At 40.8% G+C, this 12429-nt stretch overlaps 1 protein-coding gene across 1 annotated transcript; it reads right to left on the reverse strand.

The window, feature by feature from the left end:
* Positions 1-2480: 2480 nt before the first annotated feature.
* Positions 2481-11387, reverse strand: GPR26 (G protein-coupled receptor 26). The gene is made up of 3 exons (XM_077257055.1): positions 10360-11387; positions 8213-8326; positions 2481-3329 (listed from the first exon to the last, which is right to left on the reverse strand). The coding sequence occupies exons 1-3, from the start codon at positions 11025-11027 to the stop codon at positions 3044-3046; spliced, it is 1068 nt and encodes a 355-aa protein (XP_077113170.1). The 5' UTR covers positions 11028-11387; the 3' UTR covers positions 2481-3043.
* Between the last annotated feature and the right edge of the window lie 1042 nt (positions 11388-12429).

A 12429-nucleotide genomic window follows, 5' to 3' on the forward strand; every position in this document is an offset into this window, starting at 1 on the left:
GCTTTGAGCTCCTCTAAGCTGATCTATGGCCACAAAATTCAGTTTAACCTTGATGTGGTCTGTGGTTATAAATCAGCACAGAGGAGTTAAAAAACAAACAGAAGAGTTACAAACTCTCCATTAGAAGGCGCTCACTGACAGATTCTTAGTTAACTCATTTTGAAGATAGATATATAGATGGATAATAGATAGATAGATGATAGATAGATGATAGATAGATAATAAATAGATAATAGATAGATAGATGATAGATAATAGATAAATAGATAGATAATAGATAGATAGATGGATAATAGATAGATAGATAATAGATAGATAATAGATAGATAGATGATAGATAATAGATAGATAGATGGATAGATAGATAGATAGATACATAGATAGATACATAGATAGATAGATAGATACATAGATAGATAGATAGATAGATAGATAGATAGATAGATAGATACAGTGCCTTGCGAAAGTATTTGGCTCCGTGGAACTTTTCAACCTTTTCCCACATATCATGCTTCAAACATAAAGATACCAAATGTAGATTTTTGGTGAAGAATCAACAACAAGTGGAACACAATTGTGAAGTTGAGCGAAATTTATTGGTTATTTTAAATTTTTGTGGAAATTCAAAAACTGAAAAGTGGTGCGTGCAATATTATTCGGCCCCTTTACTTTCAGTGCAACAAACTCACTCCAGAAGTTCATTGTGGATCTCTGAATGATCCAATGTTGTCCTAAATGCCTAATGATGATAAATATAATCCACCGGTGTGTAATCAAGTCTCCGTATAAATGCACCTGCTCTGTGATAGTCTCCGGGTTCTGTTTGAAGCACAGAGAGCATCACGAAGACCAAGGAACACAACAGGCAGGTCCGTGATACTGTTGTGGAGAAGGTTAAAGCTGGATTTGGATACAAAATGATTTCCAAAACTTTAAACATCCCAAGGAGCCCTGTGCAAGCGATCATATTGAAATGGAAGGAGTATCATACCACTGCAAATCTACCAAGACCCGGCCGTCCCTCCAAACTTTCATCTCAAACAAGGAGAAGACTGATCAGAGATGCATCCAAGAGGCCCATGATCACTCTGGATGAACTGCAGAGATCTACAGCTGAGGTGGGACAGTCTGTCCATAGGACAACAATCAGTCATACACTGCACAAATCTGGAATTTATGGAAGAGTGGCAGGAAGAAAGCCATTTCTCAAAGATATCCATAAAAAGTGTTGTTTAAAGTTTGCACCAAGCCACCTGGGAGACACACCAAACACGTGGAAGAAGGTGCTCTGGTCAGAGGAAACCAAAATCGAACTTTTTGGCAACAATGCCAAACGATATATTTGGCGTAAAGGCAACACAGCTCATCACCCTGAACACACCATCCCCACTGTCAAACATGGTGGTGGCATCATCATGGTTTGGGCCTGCTTTTCTTCAGCAGGGACAGGGAAGATGGCTAAAATTGATGGGAAGATGGATGGAGCCAAATACAGGACCATTCTTGAAGAAAACCTGTTAAAGTCTGCAAAAGACCTGAAACTGGGACGGAGATTTGTCTTCCAACAAGACAATGATCCCAAACATAAAGCCAAATCTACAATGGAATGGTTCACAAATAAACATATCCAGGTGTTAGAATGGCGAAGTCAGAGTCCAGACCTCAATCCAATCGCGAATCTGTGGAAAGAGCTCACCTAGCTTATCCATGGTTTTTTTTCCCCTCTTTTTTTTTTTTTTTTTTTCTCTATACTATGTTGTGCATAAATATGTGATTCTTCAGAATTTGTTTTAGTCTTTGCCTGATGAAGAGACGTATGTAGTCTCGAAAGCTTGCAATTTGTTACCATCTTTTCAGTTAGCCATTAAAAGGTATCAACCACTGAGGACTCTCAATTCTAAATATTTTGGAAAGAGCTGAAAACTGCTGTTCACAAATGATCTCCATCAAACCTCACTGAGCTCGAGCTGTTTGTCAAGGAAGAACGGGCAAAAATTTCAGTCTCTCGATGTATAAAACTGATAGAGACATACCCCAAGCGACTGCAGCTGTAATCCCAGCAAAAGGTGGTTCAACAAAGTATTAAGTTAAAGGGGCCGAATAATATTGCACGCCCCACTTTTCAGTTTTTGAATTTCACAAAAATTTAAAATAACCAATAAATTTTGTTCAACTTCACAATTGTGTTCCACTTGTTGTTGATTCTTCACCAAAAATTTACATTTCATATCTTTATGTCTGAAGCATGATATGTGGGAAAAGGTTGAAAAGTTCAAGCGGGCCGAATACTTTCACAAGGCACTGTAGATAAATAGATAAATGATAGATAATAGATAGATAGAACACAGCACAGAGGCAGCAGAAGACACAATTTTTAACAAAACCCAAATGCAAAAATTAATTTTAGCCCAATATAAGAAAAAAATTTAATTTTTAAATATAAAGGTATCATCTAAATTAATTAAGCCCTCTCCATGTTTGAACACCAGTCAGATATTTTTAATATTTTTCTTTAAAAAATAGTGAATTATTTCTATTTTCCACTGATAAGTTGAAGTTTCGATATTAAAATTTATAATGACAAGTTTCAAATATGTGACATCAATTTATACACATGATTGTCAAAACGATCATCACATCCACGTCTGGCCAATCACATCGGTCTCAGTCACACCGTGGCCACGGCAATCACATCGGTCTCTTGATGGTGCGCTGCCCTTCTGTTATCCATTTTGATGCAATTTTGTCCTGGAAATTATTACTATTTTATTTAGTTTTTTTATTATTTTTTTTCTTCAGTTTTTGATTTATAAAATTAGTTTTAAGCTGGAATTGTAGGAGTTCTCCGGAAATGGGATTCAGGCAGCTCTTTATTATTAAGAGCCACCTTTGAGGCTTTAAGGGCAAAGCCCTCATGATAAGTTAAGGCAATAAATGACGGTAGGCAGGCGTCAGAAGCCGTCCTTTCTTTGTAACAGATCTCATATCTGTAGATAGATATTGGTCCCCGGCGATTTGGGGTTTTCATATTTTTTTTGTGTCATTAACCAGAGGTTGTTGGTACCATGTTTCCCATATGAGAATTTACCCTTTGTACTGAGTTCCCAGAACTGGGTACCATGTTTCCCATGTAAGAATTGGCTCTTTGTACAGAGTTCCCAGAACTACGTTTCAGCAGTTTGTTGACCATGTCCCGGCAGCAGTTCTTATATTGGTTCCTTGTCAGGCAGTATACAAAGGGATCTGACAAAGCTTTGCTGTAAGCGAAACACCGGCTGATGATACCCCATTGAGCGCTGATGGTGGTGGAAGAGGAGATCTCAGCCAACCTAAAAGTGAGCAAAACACATGGATACAGTAGATTATTATAACCAAAGACACTACATAAAAAAAATAGTTAGCAATTTATAAATATTGAATTAGCAGCAATTCTACAAAGATTTGTAATGTACTCAATGCAATCCTACAGAAGATATCACAGCAGCTTTTTGTTGTGTATTAATAAGTCAAGTTGTTTACCGATACTTCACCTGACCTCTTAGACTAACACTAAATTCAAACTCAAAAGTTTACATACCCCGGCAGAATTTCTGCTTTCTTGGCCTTTTTTCAGAGAATATGAATGATAACACCAAAACTTTTTCTCCACTCAGGGTTAGTGGTTGGGTGAAGCCTACTGCAACACCCTCATCTGTGGCCTCCAAGCTCACTCTCTTGCACCACTCCAGTCTGTCCTCAACTCTGCTGCCCTGCTAATCCACCTCTCTTCTCGCTACTCCCCTGCTTCTCCCCTCTGCAAATCCCTCCACTGGCTCCCAATTCCCCAACAAATCCAGTTCAAACTACTAACACTGACCTACAAAGCCATCCACAACCTGTCCCCTCCCTATATCTCTGAACTAATTTCCCAATATCTTCCCTCACGTCATCTCCGATCCTCCCAAGACCTCCTACTCTCCTCCACAATTATTAGTTCCTCACACAACCACCTCCAAGATTTCTCCCGAATATCCCCCATCTTCTAGAATTCCACGCCTCAACACGTCCGATTATCCACCACCCTCGGATCCTTCAGACGGAACCTGAAAACCCATTTCTTCAGGAAAGCCTACAGCCTGTAATAACCATCCTGCCGCTTCACCACCACCCGAGCTGCCGCCTCACCACCACCCGAGCTGCCGCCTCACCACCACCCGAGCTGCCGCACCCCCAACCTTCTGTCTCTTCCCCATTATCCCATAGAATGTAAGTCCACAAGGACAGGGTCCTCTCCCCTCTGTACCAGTCTGTCATTGTAAATTTGTTTACTGTAAACGATATCTATAACTCTGTATGAAACCCTTTCTCATGTACAGCACCATGGAATTAATGGTGCTATATAAAGAAATAATAATAATAATAATAATAATAATTTATTGTCAAACTACTGTGTTTTCTCTTTTTAAATCATAATGACTACCCAAAACTTCCAAATTACCCTGATCAAAAGTTCACATACCCCATTTCTTAATACCGTGTATTGCCCCCCCAACATCAATGGCAGCTTGAAGTCTTTTGTGGTAGCTGCGGATGAGGTTCTTTATTTTCTCAGATGGTAAAGCTGCCCACTCTTCTTGGCAAAAAGCCTGCAGTTCCTGTAAATTCATGGGCTGTCTAGCATGAACTGCACACTTGAGATCTCCCCAGAGTGGCTCAATGATATTGGGGTCAGGAGACTGAGATGGCCACTCCAGAACCTTCACTTTGCTTTGCTGTCGTGAATGACAGGTTGGCTTGGCCTTGTGTTTTGGATTGTTATCATGTTGAAACGTCCAAGTACATCCAGTGCGCAGCTTCTGGGCTGATGATTGCAAATGTGCCTCCAGTATTTGCTGATAGAGTATTGCATTCATCTTTCCTTCAACCTTGACCAAGTTTCCTGTGCCTTTGTAGCTCACACATCCCCAAAACATCAGTGATCCACCTCCATGCTTTACAGTAGGAATGATGTTCCTTTCATCATAGGCCTTGTTGACCTTTCTCCAAATGTAACGTTTATGGTTGTGGCCAAAAAGTTAAATTTTGGTCTCATCACTCCAAATTACCTTGTTCCAGAAGTTTTGAGGCTTGTCTCTGTGCTGTTTTGCGTATTGTAGGCGAGATACAGTGGGTACGGAAAGTATTCAGACCCCTTTAAATTTTTCACTCTTTGTTTCATTGCAGCCATTTGGTAAATTTAAATTCAAAAAAGTTAATTTTTTTTCATTAATCTACACTCTGCTCCCCATCTTGACTGAAAAAAAACAGAAATGTAGGCACTTTACCTGGCTCTTCCCATTTGCCCTGAAACGGTGGCAAGTGGGCTAATATTTGTGGGGTTGATGTCACCTTTGTATTCTCTGGTGACATCAAGCTCAATGGAGAAGCATCAATAAGACACCTATCCATTACTAATCCTATAGTTATATGGTAAATAAAGACACAGCCAGAATAAAGACTTTAAATTGAAATAATCACAGAATCCTTTAATATTCTTAATTAAACCATACTTACTGCATTGCCCATTCCACCGAAGCCCTAGATCTGCTGTAAGAGAAATAAAATAAAAAAGCAACAGTATACCATTCCTGTCCACCGAGAAGATAATCCATAATATCCCACGACGAGTCCAGCTCTGCTATGCCAGGCTGAACGGTGGCATAATGCCACCATCCAGCCTGACATCCAGACACAGCGGAGCTTTTAGATGACCACCGGAGATAACTCGGTCTCCCGTTGGTCACCTGCACAGCAGTTCTCACGATCAGCTGATCAACTGACCGTGAGAACTTGTCAAGTGACTGGAGATAACCCTGGCGGTCACGTGCACGGCAGTTCTTGCGGTCAGCTCAGCTCATCGCGAGAACTGCAGTGGAAGCGAACTTCCGGCTGTGGCACAAGGTAAGACATTATTTAAATTAGTTCACATGTGTAGTAAGCTGCGTACCCACACTTAATACGCATGTGACTATAAAGATAATGTGGTTTTACCGCATCTAATGATAGTGAATGGGAAATTTACGCTGCGGAGATTGAGCGTCTCCGCATCGTAAATAGACATGTTGCGGTCTGGAAAAACGCACCACATGTCTGCTTACGCAGGGATGCCAGGGGGCATCTCTGAGCGCATAGTGGAGATGGGATCCACTATGCTGTAACACCTGGCCGCTGCGGGTTGGACGTTGCGGATTTACGCAGCATCCAACCCACAGCATTTACTGACCGTGGGGACATATCCTTATGCACACACACTGATTACAAGCAAATAGGTCACAGGTGAGAATGTTACCTTTAGTAGCCATTCAAACCCATTAGTGTCAACTTCTGTGCATGTTATCAGCACAGCAAACCCTCATCAAAATCACCAGGGTATGTAAACGTTTGATGAGGGTCATTTGGATGTTTTGGGTTGTCATTATGTTTTAAAAAGAAAAAACACAGTAGACAATAAATGGCTTCACCCAACCACTAACCATGAGTGGAGAAAAAGTTTTGGTGTTATCATTCATATTCTCTGAAAAAAAGGCCAAGAAAGCAAAAATTCTGCCGGGGTATGTAAACTTTTGAGCACAAATGTGTATCTATGTGTTCACTGTGTGTAAGTAGATAGCCGACAATCAGTGGTGGGGGCGGGTTATACACAGCTCATGAATATGTAGGACTATATGGCAGCAAGTTTACTAGTCCTCTAGTTATCATCTGCTGATAAAATAGTGATGACATCAGAACTACAGCAGGCAACCCAGTGACTGACACATGGCTATGTCCCTGCTGGAGCCTCACTGATCAGCTGTAATCTATGATTAACCCAGCAGTAAGCGTCCAGTTGTTCTGCAGCGCCACCACAGGGGAAATTCAGTACTACACAGTTGTCAATAAAATAAACGTGCTGTGTGTGTAGTGCAAGAACATGCTGTGTCCTCCTGTTTGTAGCTGCTCTTCACTTTGACTAATAAATAAGGGTCTAGACTTGGTGACCTCCTCAATTGTTTTCCAGAATTCTCCATCAATTTACTTAAAAACAGGTTTACTAAACTGGTCAACCCCAACTGCAGGATGTATCATGGTAAATAACAATAGAATGAAGAAGCTCTTGGAAAAAACAAGGTAAGAACAGGATGCAAAAATATCCTGAGCTCCCTCTAGTGGTGTCTGCAGGAAGCCAGAATTTTATCTTTTTTTTTAAATGGAATTTATCACCAGGTTTTCCCAATATAAACTGGAGCGAGCCATCAGCTTTAATGCCTCTTTCACATTCTAGCAAGATGTATATAAGTCCTCAACCCTCCTTGTTTATCCCCGCCATCGCCATCCTTCTGCTTGCTTCACTTGGATGTCTCGTAATACATCATCCACGCAGTCTTCCCCTACTGTGCCCACGCTCTGCCCTGCAGGCCCAAGACTGGGTTCAGCACTGAATCTCCTCTGCTGCTCCGGGTGTCTGTTATTTTATACTGTGAACGGCGCTGCAGCCAATCAGTGAGCTCAGTGACTCTGCGCAAATTAACGGGTCACTCAGGGGCGCTGAGCTCACTGATTGGTTGCAGCGCTGGTGACATGGCATGGACTGCTGCAGATAAAAACGGATACGGAGAACAGTGGCAGAGACTTATAGTTTGACATGGGGAGGGCAAGCAAAGCCCAGTTTCTTTGGTGCTCAATATGGGGGACATTATTATAGGAAGGGGCCCAAGATGGAGACATTAGTAAGTAAAGGATCCAGGAAGGTGATGTTATTACATGATGGGAAACACTACACCCGGATGGGGGGGGGACATTATTACTAGAAGGGGCCGGGATATGAGGCCATTATTACTGGAAGGAGCCAGGATGGGGACATTATTACAGGATGGGGCCAGGATGGGAGACATTATTATATGTGGGGTGAAAACACATGTCTTTATAGGATCTAGAATACAAGGGCCCACACATCTGACCAACATGCAGGTGTGGGGCCCTGGTCCAAATTTTGCACTGGGGCCCTTCAGAGACTAGATAAACCACTGGCAAGAACATGCTGAGTCCTCTACAGTTAGCGATGCTAATACATAAGGCTCCACAACTGGGGACCCCATCAATCTTCCCAAAATTGTCGATTAATGTGATCACTAAACTGGACACCCCCCACACCAGTATTTATCATGGGTCATAACAATACAATGAAGACGCTCGTGGAGCAGTTGATTTGCTCTACCTGGTGATTACATATGGAGTGAAGCAAAGCAGAAATGTTCCTATGAATGTGATGATTTTTTTGGTTGCTCGCTGCCTCCTCCTCTTCTGTTCCTCCAGGCATCTCTGTCTCACGCTAAGAGAAAACAACAGTCCGTCAGAAAAGCTTTCACAGAGCAAAAGAGAAAAAGCAAAACTAAATTATTTAAGCTTGGCCTTTATCAAAGAAATACAGAGTTTGGCCAAGTCCTTTTCATGGTCCCAAATCTGCGACTAACATTCCATTTTACAGAGCATCTCCTGTTTAGAAAGTGGCTAATGTGTAAGAAAGGAGAACTTGATATACTATTTATTTCCGTCAACTATATGGAAAAGTAAAACACAGAAGTGGCAGAGTGGATTCAAGGTACAGACATATGGGAATGCTGGAACTGGATGGACCCAAAAGGATGAGGTGAGAAGCTCCCATGTGTATGATGATACAAAAGATAATATAAAACACCCCATTTATACAATGTGTTCAAAAATCAACCAGTTCTGGCATTCCAAAATACCATTTCTTCCTGTGTGAAGGTGGGTGAGGCGCTTGGGGAAGTAAAAACTCTTTACAATTAATATGCAAATATATATATATATTTCATCTCAGCTTATGAGTATGACCAAAATAAGTATGATGGGTGTAGGAAAGAAAGAAAGAAAGTAAGAAAGAAAGAAAGAAGGAAAGAAGGAAAGAAGGAAGAACAAAGTAGCACTGTGGATGATTGTAGCCTCAAGGCACTTGTATCACAATTTATTTAATAATACCAAAATAAATAAATAATAAAATAAACCAAAAGATAGAAAGATAGATAATAGATAGATAGATGATAGATATAGATAAATAGATAGATAGATGATAGATATACAGTAGATAAATAGATAGATAGATAGATAGATGATAGATAATAGATAGATAATAGATAGATAGATAGATAGATAGATAGATAGATAGATGATAGATATAGATAAATAGATAGATAGATAGATAGATGATAGATAATAGATAGATAGATAGATAGATAGATATACAGTAGATAAATAGATAGATACATAGATGATAGATGATAGATAGATAGATAGATAGATAGATAATAGATAGATAGATAGATAGATAGATAGATGATAGATATAGATAAATAGATAGATAGATGATAGATAATAGATAGATAGATAATAGATAGATAGATAGATAGATAGATAGATAGATAGATGATAGATATAGATAAATAGATAGATAGATAGATAATAGATAGATAGATAGATAGATAGATAGATGATATATATAGATAAATAGATAGATGATAGATAGATATATGATAGATGATAGATAGATGATATAGATATATAGATAGATGATAGATAGATAATAGATAGATAGATAGATAGATAGATAGATAGATAAATAGATACATGATAGATGATAGATAATAGATAGATAGATGATTAATTGATAGAGATAGATGATATAGATAAATAAATAGATCGATAGATAATAGATATATGATAGATGTTTAAATGATAGATAGATAGATAGATAGATAGATAGATAGATAGATAGATGATAGATGGATGTTATTATCAGATGATGTAACAAATTCTACTAAGCTATTACTATTATAAGTTTATTCTTTTTCATATATTCTCTATATTCTCACAGCAAGTCAATATTCTGCTACCTTAGAACACAGATCCACCTTCCATTACTCAGTAAAGTTACCGAGAGATGAAGTCTCACCATACACACCATACACACCATACACACCATACACACCATACACACCATACACACCATGCACATCCTGCTGATCCTCTGTGATTGACAGGCAGTATTTCCACTGTATGAACCGCTGATGTCATGCAGCACACATGTCCCTCTTACATAACCCAGAACATCAGCTTCCCCCATGTATTTATCTGAATGTTATTTATATCTCCCAATCTTCATCCTATTTTCTTATGACCTGACTCAGCAGCCATTCATCACATAAGACAATGGATCCCTAGCACAATGCCATCATGTATAGCTACTTTTTCTCCTATAAGTTCCCTGTATCCAGGATTATGTTTTGATAAATCTTTTCTGCTATTTCTCTGTTGCCAGTTGCCCAGTATACAAGCAGCTAGTAATACCTGGGGTGCAGATCTACCAGCAGGACCAGAGTTTGCATTGTGATCACATCAATCCTTCTGCAATGGGAACGAGCCACCTTCAGCACCTGCAGGTAAGTGACACAAAGCACCAGGAAAGACACGAAGAAGCTCAGCAGGTGGAAGAGGACCATGAAAGCCAAGAAGGAAGCTCCCTCTTCAGGGTTCTTGTTGAGGAGGGTGCAGGAACCATAGGTGTGGTGGAAGCCCACCCAGGACAGGCAGAGGGCTACAGTTGGGAAAGCTAATGAGTGGATCCAGGAGTAGAGGAGGATGACAGCAGCATCCCTGTACCTCATCTTGGAGTGATAGCTCAGAGGGAAGACGACAGCCACCCAGCGGTCAATGCTTAGGGCTGCCATGCTCAGCATGGAGTTACTGGTCAAGAAAGTTTCTAAGAAGCCCACTGCCCTGCAGAGACCCTCTCCGCCGAGCTGGTGACCCCTGACGGCTCCCACCAGTGTCAGGGGCATGTTGATGGCAATGAGCAGCAGGTTGCACAGGGTGAGGTTGAGGGTGAACAGTCCTGGCACCTGTCCTCGGATGTCAGCGCAGCCCAGGAAGCAGATCAGCACCATCAGGTTGGACAGCGCCGCAGCCACTATGAGCGCAACCATCAGGGAGCAGCCAAAAATCCCCCACAGCTCCATTGCTGGAGCCCTCCCAGATCAGACATGCTGGTCTCCAGAGCCTGATCCCATCCTGCCGGCTTCCACAGCAGCTCCTTCCTTCTTTCCTAGAAGTTCTTCTTGTGATGAAGGCACTAATAAGGCTCCTGGAAGAAGCCTGTCCATAAGAAGCCTCAGCAGCAGCACAGGTGCGATGGTTTATGTAATATTCATTTCCTCTGAATCCCTCCCAGCAGAACCAGACATGGAGCCTATTGTGCAAAAAAAAAAAAGAAGACGAGCTTGCACTGGTAGGGGAGGGTCTATCCAAAGCAAGATGCTTCTCCCTCTGAGCATCAATCCAGCAGAGGAGGCAGAGGAACCTTCCCAGCTAGATGCCCCTCACCAGTGAGCCCACCACAAGACTGCAAGGGCAAAACACTACCCAATACTTATACCTGAGATAATATGCACATACTATACTAAGTCCACATGAACAGGCGCTCCATTATTAATCAAACCTTATAGTCCATGACGGTGGTCACCATCGGACATGAAGAGATACCAAACTTAAAGTTAAAACCTACAATGTTTTATTAATGATATTTAAAAATTAAATATTAAAAAGACAGGCAGAAAAACCTCCAAAGAAAATGGGGCAGATACAGCAACTCAGATGATACAATGAATTATTAGAGTCATGGGCTCGTTAATACAAGCGCTTGTCATACACCCCCAGAAGAAGCGTATAGCGAAACGGCGCCCGTGGGGTGGACACAGCTCCTGAGTTCACTCCCCTCTACAGGTATAACGCTGTGAATGATATTTATGTTCTGGAGGAGACTATCTGGTGGATTTTGCCCCTTTCTTTGGGTGAGATAGTTGGGGTGGGATTAGGGGCTTAGGGATCACCGTAATCCACTCCAGACCTCTTATTATCCTCTTGTCTCCTCACCGTCTTCCACTCAGGATATATCGGGATTTATTGAAGCCTGATATGCCTATTACGCATTGTTTGCACTTTATTTACCAACAGTATTAACAAGCCTATAACTATCTGACACTAATACTTCAGTGAGTCATCTGAGTTGCTGTGTCCGCCCCATTTTCTTTGGAGGCTTTTCTGCCCTGTCCTTTTAATGTATAATTTTTTATATATAATTAATAAAACATTGTGGTTTTTAACTTTTAGTTCAGTATCCCCCAATAATATGCCGATATAGAAATTAAAACCCTACATCTCTTCCCCAAATCCCCTCTCCCCCTAGTCTTCATTTTTGTTCTGCATAGGACATATCTGGCTTTTTGTGAACTACAAAGATAAGATAAAGGGTTCCTAACTCGTGGAGATGGCACATGTGTTCTCCTTTCTCGGGAAATCATCTGAAAAGATTCTATAATTTGCCACCAGGGATATAGGAGACTTTTGCTGTTAAAATGATAA

This window comes from Ranitomeya variabilis, chromosome 4, assembly GCF_051348905.1.
Source record: "Ranitomeya variabilis isolate aRanVar5 chromosome 4, aRanVar5.hap1, whole genome shotgun sequence".
Taxonomy (NCBI): domain Eukaryota; kingdom Metazoa; phylum Chordata; class Amphibia; order Anura; family Dendrobatidae; genus Ranitomeya; species Ranitomeya variabilis.

Excerpts from the sequence above, each read along its gene's own strand:
- GPR26 (XM_077257055.1), bottom strand. The coding sequence starts at position 11,027 with ATGGAGCTGTGGGGGATTTTTGGCTGCTCCCTGATGGTTGCGCTCATA. Across the intron at positions 8,327-10,359 it reads CTGGTAGATCTGCACCCCAG|CGTGAGACAGAGATGCCTGG; the intron begins GTATTACTAGCT and ends GTTTTCTCTTAG. Across the intron at positions 3,330-8,212 it reads ACTCCATATGTAATCACCAG|GTTGGCTGAGATCTCCTCTT; the intron begins GTAGAGCAAATC and ends GCTCACTTTTAG.